The 19,192-nt window shown below is 34.6% G+C and overlaps 1 protein-coding gene across 11 annotated transcripts in view; it reads right to left on the bottom strand.

Annotated features, from left to right (window-relative positions):
* The window catches only part of Ptprk (protein tyrosine phosphatase receptor type K), a 566,086-nt gene that overhangs the window by 14,597 nt on the left and 532,297 nt on the right, over positions 1 to 19,192 (bottom strand). For 4 of the 11 annotated variants that reach the window (XM_045159865.1, XM_045159856.1, XM_045159859.1 and 1 more), the window contains 10 exons: positions 15,662 to 15,822; positions 13,785 to 13,820; positions 12,116 to 12,127; positions 9,712 to 9,896; positions 7,938 to 8,025; positions 6,916 to 6,992; positions 6,711 to 6,728; positions 3,980 to 4,016; positions 2,275 to 2,372; positions 1,769 to 1,885 (listed from right to left, as the gene is read on the bottom strand). In XM_045159865.1, the coding sequence (XP_045015800.1) occupies positions 1,769 to 1,885; positions 2,275 to 2,372; positions 3,980 to 4,016; positions 6,711 to 6,728; positions 6,916 to 6,992; positions 7,938 to 8,025; positions 9,712 to 9,896; positions 12,116 to 12,127; positions 13,785 to 13,820; positions 15,662 to 15,822 (829 nt within the window). Of the gene's footprint in view, positions 1 to 1,768; positions 1,886 to 2,274; positions 2,373 to 3,979; positions 4,017 to 6,710; positions 6,729 to 6,915; positions 6,993 to 7,937; positions 8,026 to 9,711; positions 9,897 to 11,001; positions 11,244 to 12,115; positions 12,128 to 13,784; positions 13,821 to 15,661; positions 15,823 to 19,192 lie in introns of those variants that run through there. The other 7 variants (XM_045159858.1, XM_045159867.1, XM_045159860.1 and 4 more) reach the window with 4 other exon arrangements.

Raw genomic sequence — 19,192 nt, 5'->3', positions numbered from 1 at the left:
TGCATGTGTGCCTATGTGAAGAGGCCAGAGGAGAATACCAGGTCTCCTTATTGTTCACTGATGTATTTCATTACTTGAGGGAGGGTCTCTCCCTCCACCCAGAGCTGCTGTCCTGCAGTGAGTCTCTAGTCTCCCCACCAACACCCACTATGGGCGGGGGTTTCAGATGTGCATGGTCACACTGAGCTTTTTAACGTGAGTTCTGGGAGTTGACCTTGGCAGTGTTGGAACTGAGAGGCTCTCAAGCTTAAGTGGCAAGTACTGTTAACCACTGAACCATCTCCTCAGCTCCAAGCTCATTATTTTAAAAAAAAATTATATGGATTTATATTCTACCTTCTCACATTCTGTTGAATTTTATTTATTGATAGTATACACACACACACACACACACACACACACACTGATCATAATCACCTATTACCTTAACTTTTCTATCTCCTCTTCCCCTCCCATTGACTCTCTTCCTCTTCCCAGTTAGTTCCTCTTCTGCTTTGATGTCTCATTGAGTTTAATTAGGGTTGCTTACATGAGAATGGGTGGAGGGTTATTTACCAGTATACATACAATTTACTAAATGGCTACAAGAAAATGACCTCCCCATTAAGTCAAGCTTGGTGGTGCTGTTTTAAAATTCTCTGATAGCATTGCTAATTTCATTCTACTTGATTTTTCTAAAACAATTCCATTCATATTTTAGAACTATAATTGTAATTTTTTGTTAAGGCTTATATTCACTTATAAGGGCTTAAAGTAATTTATGTATGACCACTAACAAATACAAATAATAAATAGCTACTTAATTCCACACAATCAATGAAAATTATTATTCTTTGTAAAAATTTCTTGCTCACTGAAAGTACAAAATGGATTATCCATATCCATTAAATATATCCAGCAGGCAATTTAGAAGCTGTATAAGTTCTGAGACTAGTGTCTTCCCATCTACTTGTAGCAAGACTATGACCGGATGATGTTGATATTCATAGGGCTGTGGATGTGCCTTTTAATGTTTTTGGTGCAAGTAAGTTTACACTTTTGTGTGGTCAACTCTATAAAGCTTTTCTGCTGCATCGAATGGTTCTATGTCCTATCTCCATGACCTGCATTGCACTCCCTGTCCAATTCTTTCATTTACAAGTAAATATCATGTTATCCTTTGTAGGAACACCTTCCAAATGGTTCTCTGATTCTCGAACTAACATCATCACAATGGCCAACAAGGCCCCACTTGTTTGGCTTTCTTTTCCCTTAACTTACTCATCTCTGAACACAAGTCAGCAGTCCATGTCGCTTCAGGACAGGCTGATGTAAACTCGCACACCATTGAAATGACTGCCACTAGAAATCCTCTTCTTCTGACAAAGAGCCTATCATACTCTCCCTCCAAGTCCTTGCCCTGGTCATTTTCTCAATAAGCCCTTCCCTGATTATCCTTTTAAGAATGTCAAATATTTCTTCTCATACCTTAGTAATATTTCCAATTTCAATGCCCAACAATTTTCTTTCGACATGATGTTTTCCATGCTATGTAACTTATGTGCAGCTATTGCCTGTTTCCCCTCAGCTGATGACAAGCTTCACAAGAGTAGGGATTCTAACATGTCCCAATGTTTAGGGAATATGCCTTATATAGAGTAAGTTCTAAAATAAATATTTGTAGAATGAGTGAATGCATGCACATTACCATCAAAATAAAACCTGTTAGGAATATGCAGAAAGAAAAGTTTCACTATACATTTTTTGAATAGAATTTCATAATGCTCACCCTTTCTAGAGTGAATGTCCTAACCACATATTCAGCAAGTGGTTCCATTTCTATACAGGTCACTTTAAAGTCACCATAAACTTCAGTATCATCGGGCCAGTATTTATAGCATTTAACCTAAAGGATGAAAAGAATGCATAAGTAAACCCAAACATATACACACTAGTCAGAATGATATAAGTCCTAATATACTGCTTATTAGTGCACAATTAAAACATAGCTGAAAAATGTTTTACAATAAGTGACAAACTTTTTATACTTTCATAACAATATAAGTCTAAAGCTGCAATTACATTATAGTATGAAATCAAAAGTTAGGTCATTATTCATGAGAAATAAAATATTTAGTCAATGAAGGTCTAAGGTCTATTTAGGAGTTTTCCATTAAAATAATATGTCTATAAAATATTTTTAAATAATTAAATGATATTTCCTTTTAAATGTGTTATATTTTGCCTTTAAATTGTACTCATGTTAATGACAGAAACATAGTCTTTTTTTCTTACCCGGCCAACCTCGACTAAATTTGTGACCATCACAATGCAGGCCGACTGTTCCTGCCAGACCATCCTCCAGAAATCATACACAGTTTCATGAACTGGGCCTGTAAACAAAGTGATGTAAATATTGTATGATGAGGGACATTTTACAGTTAGTTAAAAGTTTATTTAACATAAGAAACAGAATGAATGATATAATTGAAAAAAAAAATCTTAAATGTTGCTTCGGTTCATATCTGAATTCATATTATTAGAAAAGTCATGTACAGATACTGACTTTTTTCTCCTTAATATAATATACTTTCTACACTTAGTAATTAATAAGAAGGTACCACTAGTGTCTATGATATTTATATCTGTCTTTAAATAACTCTACTGCATTTTAAAGTACATTCAAAAAATAGAACCCTTGGGCTGGAGAGATGGCCTAGTGGTTAAGACACTTTCCTGTAAAGCCAAAAGACCCAGGTTCAATTCCCCAGGATCCACTTAAGTCAGATGCACAAGGGAGTGCACACATCTGGAATTTGTTTGCAGTGGCTGGAGGCCCTGGTGTAACCATTCTCTCTCTCTCTCTCTCTCTCTCTCTACCTGCCTATTTCTGTATCACTCTCTCTCACTGAAATAAATAAAAATAAAAATTTAAAAGTCATTAAAAAATAGAACCCTTAAGGATACCTCCAAATAATAAGTATATATGATCACTTTAAATTCTCATTGCATATAAATATTACATGCTTAAAGATTAATGAAGAAGCATTCTACAAATAGGAACACATTCTAATTTTTTACATATGACCTTCTCCAAACTGCAGAGGTTTTCGCTGAGCTGTACTATACTAAGCCATAAAGCTAAAATACTGTTCAACACAGGGGTAGTACTCTCTAAATATAAATAATATTCAGGGCTGGAGATATGGCTTAGCGCTCACGGTCCTTGCCTGTGAAGCCCAAGGATCCAGGTTTGATTCCCCAGTACCCACATAAACCAGAAGCACATAGTGGTGCACGTGTCTGGAGTTTGTTTTCAATGTCTAGAGGTCCTGATGTGCCCATTCTCTCTCTTTCTAATAAATAAAATAGTTAAACATTCAGTTCAATTTTATAAGAAAATGGTCTCTGTTAAGTTTCATCTTCCATGAAATAGACATGTAGGTTTTCCTTTTGGTGAACAGAATCTTTGAATACTTTATCCCCTGGTGTACTACTAAGATTACTGACTTCTTATTTTCCATGAAGGGTGAACTTGACAAAATTCTCTCTAGATCTGTTTTGTTTGACTCGACTTGTCAAAAACTGCTGGAAGATAACAGACTATTTTATCCTAACAATATGGGTCTTGTGTCTTATTCCTTTCCAGGCTGACAGAGTCTATTGCAAGATGATAGGCACACAATGCTAGAGTAAGAAAGCTCACTTCTGTGTCATCAAACAAAAGTAATTCCTTCTCTTCCCAGAAGTTCTGACAGTGCTTTGAGAGATCTGTTTACCAAAGATCTAATCACAGATACAACCAAGTACTTCTAATTAAAAAAAATGAATTGAGCTTACATTTATTTATTTTGTACAAGTAAAACATTTGCACCTTACAAATGAGTAAAGTACAATATTAGTTATAAGAGCTGATTTTTTTAGCTAATTAAGATTAAGTTATAAACAAATCCCTTATGGATTGATAAGTTTATATAACCTTTAAAAGACAAAGATTTACCTTGGGTTGCAATATAGTGGCTTGGTCTCTGGTAGCCCTAAAATAGGAGAAGAAATTAGTTATCATGTTATACCAACACCAAAACTAAATGAATGAAGGCATAAAAAAGATGAAGACTGTTAACATTAAGCTACAGTAAATAGACCAGAACTGAGCAGTGAACATGAAGTTCACTTCTCAAACATATGTTATCTAAAAAGTGAACATAAAAGTTAACTATTTTAAAGTCTTTGATTAGAAGATATATATTATGTAATTGAGTTTTGCTTACTATGGAATGACCCCTGGTTTTGTTTGGTTTCACTAAAATGTTTATGCCTTCATGTTAAGCTTTAACCATTTATTCTTTGTAAAATTCTGTATTAAAACATTAATTTTTATTGTATCATCCAAAAGTACAACACACTGCATTACAAATGGACGAAGACATATTAGAACCAGAAAAAAAAAATAACATAACATTACAATGTTAGAGCTGGAAAATGCATGTGTGCTATAAATCAAAGTCCTGTTGACATTTTAGGTTTTGGGGGTTAATATTTCTGCTTGTTCAGAATCTACAAAGACTATTTTGTGTGTGCTGATACTGTTAGTTTACACACACGTAACTATAGGTACACACATATATAGGGAAAAAGTTTTAAAAATGCACCTTGTTCTGTACAAGAAGTTTAGTTTTCTTTGTTACTGTGCTCATACTTAGTGTAAATCTTTAATATTGTTTCAATAAGTTATTCCTAATAAAGAACAATGTTCTAAAGTGGTTTAACATGGAACTGATCAGTTGAAAAAAATATGGATGACATGATAGGGTTAAGTGGTACATTTATTTAGCAAGATCTAGAAAGAATGTGTGGTAACATTTATTTACATTTTGGTGTGGAGAACTTAATAGGCCTAGAAATGCATGTGGGCCTAGACCTCCAACCTAAAAGTTAATATTGTGTGCATTGCAGTGCTACAAACATTAAATCATTTCTATTTATTAATATGTCAGGATAGCTTCATGTTTATGGAAAAAGTTGAGTTTCCTAGGTATTTCATATCCTGTTTTTATGTGCTGTTTTCCAATTGCATATGTTTTTCAAGTATAGGAGACATGTAGAAGGAAAATATACAATTGTGTAGTAACCAGGCAAAATACACTTAACAGCAAAGCTGGATAACAGATATTATTTAGACGTAGTCCTGTGAACCATAAAGGAGCATGATAATCATGCTCCAGGGTCCATGTTATGGCAGGAAACCCAGGCTAAACTAAATAAGAACAATTGCAAATTTGTAAGACATACATATGTTGATTCTTTTACTCTGAAGAGTAGACAATTAGCTGATCTTTCCAAGATGAGATGTATGACAGATTTAAAAACTGAATGAAAATAAGATTATGTTCTAAAGTTTAACCAATATACTCTTACATTATCTTTAACACATTAAATCAATTAAATAATTATAATTATCAATGTGACTATAAAATATAAACTTCATAATGGTGGTAAAAATAATTTCTACTTATAGAAGTGATAAAAATTGGGCTTTATATTTCATATGCTTTATGTGTAAACGTTGTATATGCCATTAGAGTGTAATACATTTTGCCTTATAAGTATGCATGATTTGACTCAATTTGAACACCTTGAGTTTAATGGTTAAAAATAGTGGAAGCTCAATAAGTGTTAAATATGTGCTATATATTATTGTGCCAAATGCCTGATACTTCATTTAATTCTCATAACAAAGTGATGGAGTCACTATTATTATCCCCTCTAAAGTTGAGGAAACTGAGGCATATAGAGGGAAGTAGTATTTACAATATCCCCAGTGTAATTTTAAGCCAGATAGTAGAACCAAAGGCCCTGTCTATCTTATATATATTGTAATACATTACCTCCTTAGTAACAGTTTTTAATTTTATTTCATAATAATTTCAATTCAATAATTTGCATGTACTTATATATATGTAACCAAAATTTAACAGTGGGACATATGATGAAAACCAAATTTTGGTTGTGTAATTCGATATATATGTGTGACACATGTATTCTCAATTATATTTAGAGATTAATTCACTGGAGTAATTAATATTACCTTACAAACCAATACCATGCACCACAAAATAGTTTCCCTACTTATTCATATATTCATTTATTTTTGAGAGAGTGTTATTTAGTGTAGGCTGAGGATGATCTTGAACTTGTGATCCTCCTGCTACTGATTCCCCAGTTCTGTTGTTACAGGAGTGTACCACACTACCTTGTTTATGTAATATTGGGGATTGCACTCAGGGTTCTGTGCATGCTAGGCAAGCACTCTACCAAATAAGGTTCATCTCCAGTCCTTCCTACTTACTTTTAACTTCAAAAGTGTAATATAGAAAATAAAATTTCAGAAATACTAATACACATCATACTATCCAGCTTCTCACATATGCTTGGGGAAGGATAAGAATAATAGCCAGAAACAGAAATCATCAACAAATAAAACTCGAATACATAATAAGTTGTCTAAGCCAAAAATACCCCTGATTTTCTAAACAAGAAAAGGGAAAGAGGTAGATCTTTACACATGTGCAAGAACTACAAAAAAAGATGCAACAGATATACCATATGAGACTAATTAGGTGAAGCATGCAGAGATAACTAGTAGTAAGCATTAGTTAAGAGTTATAGTTAAGAATACTTATATTAAATATTAAAGTAGGGTGCTGTTATTTACATATAGTGGTACTTACATCCCTGTACAGCCAAATCTACAGCCCAAACCAAAGTCAGGTGTGAAAGAAAGCACAACAGCGTCAGTAAGAACTAGGACGTAGAACAAGGAAAAGTGTACAGTTTGTTCTTTATTTTAAAGCTAGCAATCATTTTACTGGCAATAACAAAAAAGGGCACAGATAAAAGGCATACTGTGAAAACCCACACTGAAAGGGTACTTACATCTATGTAGTTGGCATTGATGTAATCTGAAGAAGGGTCATCCTCTACAGGTTGCAAGATTACTCTGGAGTGATCATCTAAAATGTTTAAATAACAAAATGAAGGCTGTTATGATTTCTTTATCCTGACACAGTGTCAGTGGTAAAGTAACATACTTGCTCCTGCTCTGTTCATAATTTACTATCAAATTGGTCATTTGGGGGAATGCAAGAACTTTAATAACCTTATTACTTATTATAATTGTGAATGTGAACAAAGATTCCACCATGTGCCTCTCTGTTTCAGGAAGATTTTAGGAAATGTGCTAATGCCTGATAAATTCTCATTTGAGCCATGAACTTGACTGTAGGACTGAACTTGCGTAACTTCTCATTTTGTTCCATAGACATGGTCTTAACTGTCTAAGACTCTTGTCTAGACACTTCACAGATGAGCCATAGACTGCAAATTTTGAATCCAGGACTTATCTCATTCCTTGAGGGATATGTTGCATTTTAATGTATTTTAGAAGGCTTAAACTAATTTAAAAAGAATATAATGATTTAAGAAGCTCTGCAGCTATTTATAAAATAAATGGTCCACAGTTCTCCTTGCTTCTCCCATGGCTTCCAACAGTACTGACTGAGCTTTCCACACCTATACTTCATGAAGGCTGAGCTGAGGAAGTCCTGAGTGATTAGCTACCTCGGGGCAACTGGTGTTCAGTCCTTGACTCGACTTCAGGTAAGGAATACAGGTATGTGGAAAAAATTCCTCTGCAACCTTGAATCTGCTTGATAACAAGTCCCATGCATTTATGCAAAAACATGAACTCTACAAATCATCTCCATATCCTGTAAATTTGATGAGGGTGGTTGGTAATTTCAGAGTCACTAGTAGCCAAGGTTGTTTTCAAATATTCAATAAGGACAGTTACGTCAATCTCTATGATTTTTCCTAAAATTAAAATCATTTTAATTTCAACTTACTGTATACCTTTAGACAGATAATATTTACATTCAGTTAACATTATGGGAACTTACATGCTATAATGTTTCCATATCGGTTTTTTGCTCTATTTTGATCTTTTTTAGCAACATCCCAAGATGCTGACTGACCTTCAAAGAAGCTCTGGGAAAAAAAAACAAAACAAAAAAAACAAGCAGACTAAATTTAATTCTATTTTCAAAGCAGGTTATCTGTTCTAAAGATTAAAACAGTAAAAGCCACTTTCTCAGAGGGCAGGACTGTTTGCAGTAGTGAGCAACTTTCATTCTCTGACCTCAAAGCCCATTTGAGGGGTGCATGCTTGTTCATTTTTGGTTGTGTGGGTTGAAGTTAAGGACAAAAAGTAACTTTAGAGAAAAAGAACCTTGAAAAGATTTCAAATTTAAAATAATTATAATTTTGTGAGTTGGAAACAGAAAAAGCAACATTCTTTTCAAAACATACTGAATAATAATATATCAACATTTGCAAAAGTAGTTTTAATTAGCATCTTTCAAATGCATGTTCATTAGCATTGACAAGAGGCAAATACACTTCTAATTATTCATTAAATCATGTGTAATATATCATATTTCAGTTTCTTTGAAGATCATGAAAAGGACTGACTTTTTCCAACCAGGGACCATCTAAAAATTATAAAGGGTCCCATTTTCCAAGAATCTAGGGACACATGAAATTGTTGATTGGTTTAATTACCATATGCATTGATTTAAATTCGGGGTGAAAATTTCTTTTTGCAAAGAAACTTAAACTTTGTTCAACACAGGAAGTAGAGTCTTCAAAGAGCCAGTGATCTTTGAAGCAAAGTACACAGGAATACACATGAAATGAACAAAAACCCATCTCTGGCAGGATATTGCAATTCCTTGCACTTTTTTTGTGTGTTTCAGCATCTATCGAAAACCAACATTCAGAATTCAAAGATAATGTTATTCACTTCCAAAGTACAAGAAGTCTGTAGATAAAGTGTGAAACTTAAAAGATTTTTCATGAAGTTGGATGTGTTTAGGCTGGTCTTTGAAGTAAAATACTGCTCGGAGCTTTCATTTGAACTGCGTTTGTGTGTGCACGTGTGTGTGCCCATGCTGCGGTGGGCAGAGGACCAGCTTCTGCTGTGCCCCAGAATGAAATTTCTAAGTGAAAAGTGGTGAAGAAACTTCTTTTTTTCTTGTTAGGTTTACTGGAATGTTTTCTCTGAATCATTTCCTTTAAAAGGTGAATCCTGGCATTTTGGTTTGAGTGGGAAAGGGAAATATATTGGTAGAAGCATCTCCCACATCCGTCTTTTGGCTTCTAATTGTTGTTTACTTGATTTGTGGTGCTGTTTGGCTTCCCTGCACCCTTGGCCAACAGTTTATAAAAAGGTGGAGAGTGGTAGTGGTCAGTAGCACATTTAATGCACAAAGCTTCACCCTTGTCAATTTAGAGAGTCTCCAAACAAAGATACAGAAAAGTACCTGGTGTTATAGAATCTGCAATAGCACAAGGTAATTCCATGGATCCTGCCTTTAATTTTTGAATGGAGAAACATCAGGAAGAATGAAGTGTTTGTAATATAAACAAAGTTATGGAATTTAGCATCAAAATTTGTATACTGAATGCAGAGAGCCAGATATGTATGCAGAAAGTACTCTTTTCTTCCAGTTTTGCTCATCTTCCCCCTACAAATATTCATTTTTTTACTCATGAAAATGATTAGAGGTGCTACATGGTATTCTGCTACTTATAATGGTAAAGGGAGGCAAAATGCTAAATCTGATTACTTGTTATGTTAAAAAATAAAATATAATACATTATTGAAGCTTTCACCTCATACTCTTCTTTGAACCCATAGCTGTCTGATGTCTTCATGAGATTAATGTGCTGCAGTAAGTCGGCCACCCTGATGGCTGGGTGCAGCTGTCCAGTCTGGTAAGGGGATTCTGTCCCCTCACAGAGGTATCGAGGGACATCCAGAAGACGACTGGATTCTGGTGTGGCACTGTGGTTCTCATCTGGCATATTTCATATTCCAGAAGATTAAAAAAGAGATAAAGTTATTTTCTTTAATATATATATCTATGCAAAGTAGATTTTAAGACTGTAAGATCTTTCCTGATCATAGGAAGGTAAAGAAAAACCAGCTTAAGGGGCCTGGGATAGCATCCTCAGGAAGACAAAGCCTTCATCTTTGACTTTAGCTCAAGAGTTGAGGTCAGAGAGTATTCTATGTCCATCAGCAAGACAGCAGATGCTGTGAAATGCAGGGAGGCATCTGACCCACTTTTTTAAAAAGTGTAAGCAGAAGATTTAGCTGAGTTGCTACTATTTTTGGCATTTGCAGTTATAGCATTTTAGGCTGGGACCAGAGGGCCAAGATACCAACTGAAAAAGGGTTTTTCATTGTTGGTTGATTTGATAGTCCTTCCCACCCAGATTCCATCCTCCCTTACAGAGCCCACTTAAGCAATCCATCCCCACAGAGCTGCTAGACTTGCCCTCTTAACACGGCATACCCCAGACTGGAACATAGGGCTCACAGGGTCACCCCAACCTCTTCTGCCCTTTATCATCTAGATTTAGTCTTTGTCCCTTGGATTTTTGTTATTAGTAACTTTGTTTTGATTGATAATAATATCCAGTGACTCTTCTAGCTGTCATGTAAGAGAAACTAGGGTGTGCTGGAACAAAATGCGGGTACCTTCCCCTAACTTCTTCCTGGCTCTTCCAGGCTGAATTATAAGGCTACTTCTTAAAACTTATGATCCTATGATTTCAATGTTTAATTGTGTCATTTCACTTGCCCTGTATTTTAATCATTTGTTTACTTGTCTGTTGGGTGATTAGGGTGTAGAGATAGTCTTTTTATCTTTTATTCCTAATGTATATTGGTAGTTCAACAAGTATTTCAATTAATGAATCCCTCACCACCCACATTTTAAGTGCAGGCCCCAAATGAAATAAAACTTTGAATTCTCTTTCTGTTATAATGAGGAAGAAAAGAACAAGAACATTTTGCCTATGAAGAATAAACAGTATTTTAATGACCAAAATACTAAATCATTACAATGAAAAACATGCTTATATTTATCACATTTAAACTTACTACTTAAAAAAAAGCAAAGGTTTTAAGGGGTGTTACTTTGTGAAGCATAATACTGTCATACTCATTAACAGAAAAGAAAAGTACACTCTTAGGGGAACTTTTGTTTTTAATGATAATGCACACTGTTGAGAATGATATTTAATTAACAGTTGAACATATTTCAAGTGCTGGTACATTTGCCTGTTCTATCACCAACTCTACAAATAGGATATGGCAAAAAATGAATTGTTGTCCCCATGATAAACATTTTTTCTTCCTGGAGAAGGAAAAAAAAAGAACCCTACAATCAGATCTCGATGGCTGTATAATTTAGCTTGATTGCATTTATTTTATTCCCTCTTATTAAACTAAATTTATTTTTTGCATTCATTCCTAAAAATACCACACTGAATTAAAAAAAAAAGAAGCACAAAACAAAGCAAAGCAAAAAAGGCCCTTTTGAATTCTGTGTGTCCTAACCACCTACGAGAGTTAATGTCTTTTGTTCAGGTCTTGCCCTCCCCTCTACGCACACACATTGCCTAGCAAACGTCATTCAGTACAGATCCCTTTCTTTCTATGGGATGACAGCCAATTGACTACCTTCTCTAAAATATTACAATCAATAGAGTCATATAACGAATAGAACATTTCCCCAGGAAAATGAAATTCAGAAGAAATTGGTTAGGCACTATCATAGAATATACAGGTAAGACGTTAACAAGAACGGGTAGATGAGGTCAGAGAAGTACACGGCTTAGAGGAATAAGGCAGTCCGGGCTCCAAGAGCAGCCCCAGAGCTCATCTTGTATCTGCTGGGGCAGCAGAAATATTACAATTAAGAGTATCTGAGAGAAACATGAAATTTACTCATATTGCAAACCTTACAGACTCTGTCCCAGTATGAAATAGACAGTACCTTTTGTGTTGCATTAACTTTAATACAGTGGTACAATAAGCAATAAGGTTTTCAAGTGAATCACATATGAATTATTAATCTCAATACATTTCCACCTCATTAAACCACCAAATAATGTAACTACTAATGAGGGTACATGTAATAATCACTGTCCTTGTTACACATTTAATAATAACTCCAACTAAAATCTTCATTGAAAGAGTTTTTAGAGTTCTCTGTAATATACTTACCAGTTATAGGGACTTAAACCCAATGAAGCAGTAAAACATAAAAAAACAAAAATATGAATCAATATGAAAAATTTCTAAGCCATTTAAATAATTAAGTACATATAAATACTAAGCAATATTTGAAGTGACTTCAAAATTGCTTTCTAAATATAAAGTGAATAAGCTACAAAACAATTAAAAACATCATGATGCAGAATGATGAAATGGGACAAATTTTTGATATATAATAGGATTAATGAGAATTTTAGCTTTTAAAGATTGGCATAATTTTTAAAAAGAAAACCTAATCAGCTTTATTTTCAGGATGAAATAAAATGCAAAATTTAAGTTTATATAAATAGATTAGAAAGATGACATTATTATGTCAACTCTACCCTTCCTTAACATGATCAATTTTTTTTAGAGAGAAATTAAAAGGAAAATTTTACACTTTGCACCTTGTAAAATTCACATGCATGATCTCATTTTCTCTTTAAGAAATTATATGAAAAAGGTATGAGCAGGGTTGCTATATTTCTTTAAAGATGGAAAAGAAAACATGCAGAGTATTTGTATGAATTCATTTTATAAATCAACAAGGGAACTGATATTCTACATGCCCCATATAAAACTAATACAATTTTTTTTTAACATTTAGGCATATGTTTTTCTAGTGACTTTCTCAATTTAATTTTAATTGGACTTGATACTGACTCCACAGTACAGTGTTAACACAAGATGGTACTTATAGAGGCAACTGGGATCTCCCCATTTGACCATTCATGGCCAACATACGTAATGAGGCCACACCTTTGTATAAATGCCCAGCTCACTTCCTTTGCACTGTTTATATGGACATCACATGGTGAGTGCCGGGGAAGACAGGTTCTATAGAATATTTAGTCTTTATTAGTTGTATAATTCCAACATATTTTATAATATGGCTGAATAGTGAATAAACACATAGCAAATAGATACATAAGCTAAAGTTTTCATGTTCACAAGAAGTAGCAATGTGACTTATGTGAAGAGGCCTGAGTCATCACAAGTAGGATCAAGTGCCTTAGATGATATATAGTGGTGAGCTCAGTGGCCTGTTCTAAATTTCTGAAAGATAACACTACTCATTGTATGTGGTTTACATACAATGCCAAATGCCACATCAAGATTTCAACACCTTAACCTGCATCTGAAATTCTTAGTAAAATATAGTAAAAGGAAAAAAACAGAGTCTTTTGTTTAACCCAAATGCACTCATTAGGTGCCATAAAATTATTAGCATAATTGCTGGTATAAAGTTGACTTTTATCTATTAACTGGTTTTTCAGTCACCACTGGCAACTGAGAATGAAAGGGTTTCAGTTTATTTCACTAACTTGGATATGTTCACATTAGTGCTCCATTAGGATTAGTTGAACTTGTGCTCCAAATCTAACATAACAAAAAGTTAAAGGCTATGTTGCTTTTAGACAATACACCTTGTTGACTTAAATGAACTGGATTTGAACATGTTGTATTGAACACAGTTACTGTCTCTGTTGGGACCAAGACTATCTATTTGAAACATCAAGATGTCTCCTGCATGGAAAAATCACTGCTATGTGGACAAAATAACAAAACATGTAAGGAGCTGTGATTCATGCAAATAAAATAAAATAAAATAAATGGTGATAAAGATTTTGGGCCTCACCTAACACAGCAGTTGGCACAAGAGGATCATTGGGCACTGTGGGAAAACAAAACTCATGAAGGAATTCATTGTTCTAACTGTGTTTTATAACACTTCTTTTATAATGTATTTTTGTTAAAAATATTATTACTAAACTTGCATTGATTATTATATCCTGGAAGTGTAAAGTTCTCTTTTTAGCATGAGTTATCTTAAACCATCAAGAAAGGTATATCTGCAATTATAGCTCAGGACTCTGTTCACTTTAAAAAGCTAGAATATTCAAGTTGATGTTATAAAGATTATAAAATTAGAAGAAAAGAAATCATACATTTTAGATATATAAAGTATAAACTACTTACAGAAATAATTGTCTCATATTTATTCCAAGTAATTTTTTCCAATGAACTTTGGGAATCTTGTGGTTTAATCCTTTTTCTAAGTTTATAAGCGGATATTAATCAATATACTTTCTGAATTGACACTTTATTATCTGGTGCTAACATATGTAGGTAGTAGGCAGGAAAGTTTAGGGGAACAGAAATGTACTCAGACCTATAAATAATCAAGTATAACTTCAAGTACTTAGAAGATATATTAATATTTTAAGCAAAATTAACTTTTAACAATAATAAAATTGTATGTGCTTCCCTGTCATTTATCTTAGAGTGAAATAAAAACAAGATAGGTTAGAAAGGACCTATCATGATTAAAACTGGATTTCAAAATGATGACTAACTTCTATTCATAGTAGGTATATATAAAGGTAAAATGAAAGGCTGCATTCAAGGCCAATAATTACTGAAAATTTTTACTCAATGGAAGGCTTCAAAAAAATTCCCCTTGTGAAATACCTTTAAAGGTATACCAGCTACATACATTTTTCAACCTTACCACTCCCTGAATTTATACTAAACATAAAACATAATTATTATACTGCTTACTTCCAGCCTTACACCTATGTTCTTCAACTCAGTGTAAGTGTATATCGAGTTCTGTGACAAAAATGCCCCTATGTGTAAAACATCAGTGACAAACCTGATTTGTGTACTTCAAGCAATTTCACTTGAAAATTTGAAGAAATAAAGCCAAGAAAGTTAACTTAAATTTAACTAACTTAAAATAAGTACAGGTAACTATAGAATGGAATATAAACTTTAAATATTTTGTTTATTTTTATTTATTTATTTGAAAGTGACAGGCAAAAAGAGAAAGAAGCAGATAGAGAGAGTGAGAATGGGCACGCCAGGGCCTCCAGCCACTGCAAACAAACTCCAGACTCATGTGCCCCCTTGTGCCTCTGGCTAACATGGGTCCTGGGCAGTCAAGTTTCAAACCTGGGTCCTCAGGCTTCACAGGCAAGCGCTTAACTGCTAAACCATCACTCTAGCCCGGAATATAAACTTTATATAAATTTGAAGGTAGGCAGTATTATTAACACTGAGACAATTATTGAAATCATCTGTTATTAAGTAGGAATTTAATGGAAGTATTTTTAAAGTATTATCTTCATAGATCAGCATCAATATTTCTTGGCTGGATGGGGAGATGGATAAAATTAGCACTCTTTGCAAGTACCAACAAATACAGTTTTAGGGTTTTTAGTAGATAGGAACATACTAGACCAGTCTTTCTCCTCATTCACTTTCAGCTTAATACAGTGATATACAATATTGTCTGAATCATAATAAAATTTATACAACTTGAAGATAAACTAAATACCAAGGCTGAGCATAGGACTTCTGAATTCCATATAATCTGTCAATTTTTACTCTTTCTAGCTGCTTTTTTCCCTAAGCCTCGCTCTTTTCATTCATTATTCCAAAGTTAATGTGTAAAATTCAATGTGAAACCAATAGCTTTTGATTCATTTGTTCAAGTTTTAATAAAGAACTTACATCTTGGACTGAAGTTATGTTGGTCCATGAAGGTGATGGACAGAGGGTCTTCCGCATGCAGGGTGCTCTGATCAGCATAACTTCGGTCCATAGCATTCACCATGTGGGTCATCTCCTGCCGTGTGTTTCCCATAGCATCTTTGCGTTTCTTAGCAAGCTTGCTGCCAAAGCAAATACAAAGGGTCCTTGATTGTGAAGCTTAAGAACAGCAATACAACAGTAATAAGCAGTTCAAATGAGCCAGAGACTATTGTTATAGGCACCAGTTAGAAAACCGAAGGACTCACCACAATTTCAAGAAGTTTACACTCAAGCCATGATATTAGTTGATTGCTAGAACACTATCTTGTCAGATTTTTAAGATTCAGGTTATCAACCCAAGCCTCTCATGACTGTCTACATTTCATTTGTTAAACATTCATAAAACTATTTATCAAAAGCATAAACCAGTACAGGAGATTTAAGCAAAAAAAAAAAAAGTTTTGGTGGTTAATTCCTTTTATCACTTTCAGAAGTTCTTGGGAACAATGTGAGTTATGTTTGTTTTATCCCACCCAGATGTTGTGGCAAATACACAGTCCCCAGATGTTTGGAAAGGTTGAAGAATCTTTAGGAGGTGGATTCTTGCCAGAGGGGGTCACTTCCTGCCTGCCTATGTGACTAGCTGACTTCCTGCTTCTACCATTATGCCTTTCCTTCCTTGAAGCTTCTCCCTGGCAGTGTAAGCCAAATTAAACCTTTCTCTTCTATAAGTTGCTTCTTGTCAAATATTTATTCACAGCAACCAGAAACCAACTTAAACAGCCAACTTAAACAAAGGATTGTCTCTACAACTACTTAGTTAAAGCATCAATACGTGTAACATGAACATGTTTACCAATACCCTTATAACATAAATCAAACACTAATTTGGAAACTTTTAGAATCAACCACAGCTAGATAAAATTCAAATACTTACATAGGTATGGGATTTAAGAAGCTACTGAGAAAACCTTGAAAAATGCTATGCAAAGGTATAATGTAAATTATCATCATCTTTGAGGCTGACATGGTAAAATCTTAAAAATGTCTTTTAGAACCCCATGGCAAAATATTCACTACAGAAATATCTTATGAATTCAGAAGGATGAATAATAACAGGCTTTAAAAATTAGCAGCAAGGGGCTGGAGGGATGGCTTAGCTATTAAGGCGTTTGCCTGCAAAGCCAAAGGACCAGGTTCGATTCCCCAGGACCCACGTTAGCCAGATGCACAAGGGGGTGCACACTTCTGGAGTTCATGTGCAGTGGCTGGAGGCCCTGGCATGCCCATTCTCTCTTTCTCTCTGACATATATATATATATATATATATTTTTTTTTTTTTTTCCAAAACAATTAGCAGTAAGCATTTTGAACTACTTAAATATTGACTCCTTTATCTTACATATCAAAAATATAAAGTGTAGTTTGGTTCTCTGCAAATTTTATCCATGAAACCCATCCAAGGAGAAAAAAAAAACATTAGAGGTATATAAAATATTTAAATCACATTTATCCAGGCATTTTTTTGTTCATTACTTATTTAGTTATTTGAGAGCGACAGACAGAGAAAGAAAGAGGGAAAGAGAGAGAGGGAAGGAAAGAAAGAACTGATGCACCAGGGCCTCTAGCCACTGCAAACGAACTCCACACGTGTGCGCCCCGTTGTGCATCTGGCTAACATGGATCCTGGGGAATTGAGCCTTGAACCAGGGTCCTTAGGCTTCACAAGCAAGCACTTAACCACTAAGCCATCTCCCCAGCCCTGTCCAGGCAATTTTTATGATATGAATTAAGATACTGTAAAAGTCTGTTCTGAGCAAATTCTATCGCTAAGTTTATGGCAGCCATCTATGCTTGCCTTGGAAATATAATTTAGTTGCTTTGGGAACACCATTTCTTAGCTGTGCCATAAGATAAGAATTTCCTTGTGATTCTCATTAGTATCTTTACTATAGTAAATGTACCACAAATACGACAAAGGCTCTTTCAACAGACTGAGTTGATGTCCACAGGCTTTTGCTTTAAAAACTCATTGAACAATCTGAGAGTTGCTCCAGTGAATTTTTCTCTGAGAATTATAGTACTTGGCTGCAGAGAATACATACCCAACATTTGGAACCTAGACCCAAGAGGTCTGACAGCTGAGTAAGACAATCATAAACTAAGATTTGCCAATGGCAATATCTCTTTTTTAAAGAAATAATAGTAGATTATTAGTAATAGTTAAAAAACAATGACAAAAGGACAATGTCTACTACCAGCACCACTATCACCGCGAGAGCTATCACTACAAGGTCACCACCATTACCACCATCATTTATTGACAATATTTGATGCATATATTAAAACAAGTTATCGACCCTTGTTTCTAGGCCAGGTGGTAAAAGTTATAGGTAATTTAAATGCAGGCTGTTGCTAGGGGTAGGACAAACATAAAAGGGGTTATGACTGAGAAAATGGGGAGTACCTCAGGTAGTCTAAGTGGCTCCTACTATGTGATCCAAATCTTGAAATTCTCACTTGAATTTATTAAAATGGAAACCATGATTCAGAATTTGTACATTGGGTTTCTTGATTCCTTTCCAGTATTTCTTTTGTCAATATAGCTCTGAGGGTAATTAAACACCACTAAGTCATTCTACTTTCTGAACTTTTGGCTAGGCCATAATTTAAGTTTTGGTCCTTGGACCTACAACATCCTTTAACCTTGAATACTTCTATCCATTCCATCACAACTTAAAAGACACAAAAGAAGCTTTATATGGCTAATAATCTCAATTTTTTTAGGTGACTTTTATAGCAGCACGTTTACATCTAGTGGTAACACCACATAACATCACAAGTACTTTCCAGTGGTTTTCCACTCTGTGTGCTCCATGAAAAAGAAGATCATCTGGGCATTGAAGCAGTGACGGTGCACTTCGAGAACAAGGCAGACACTCAGGAAAGACTTGTTGAGATAAATTAGACCTGTTTTGTGCTTGGCACTTTCTGCTGGTTAACTGAATTCTCAGATAAACCCACTGAAAAGAGTAGAAGAGTTCTTATCATTCAGATGAGTTCAGTCAAGCTTAGGGGAGTTAAAGAACTTTCCCAAAGTTCTTTATACATTTAGCCACGAAAAATGACCTTATTCCAAAGGCTAAGCTAATATACAAGACCCAGATGCCAGCACTGTGTTTATTGCCATGTGAGAAACATCCTATGAAAGGTAAGCTTTGGTTGTTATGTTTTAGAAAAGAACATGATTATGCATTTTAAAATAGCAGAAATATTGTTAAGAAAAAATTTCTAGCCAGGTGTGGTGGTATATAGCTTTAATTTAAGGCCTTGGCAGGTTGAGACTGGGATGTTCAAGGCTTTCCTGAGCTGGGTTATGTGGCAAGATGAAAACCTTTGTCTTAACAAAAAAGAAGACAAAGAGTAAAGAAAGAAAGAGAGGGAGGAAGGGAGGGAAGGAAAGAATTTCTAGTTGTTTTTCCAGTTCTTGTTTCTTGGGCATGAATAAAT

The sequence above is a fragment of the Jaculus jaculus genome, chromosome 9 (assembly GCF_020740685.1).
Source record: "Jaculus jaculus isolate mJacJac1 chromosome 9, mJacJac1.mat.Y.cur, whole genome shotgun sequence".
NCBI lineage: Eukaryota > Metazoa > Chordata > Mammalia > Rodentia > Dipodidae > Jaculus > Jaculus jaculus.
Note: the sequence above shows the minus strand (reverse complement) of the source record. Positions and strands in the feature narration are given on the sequence as shown.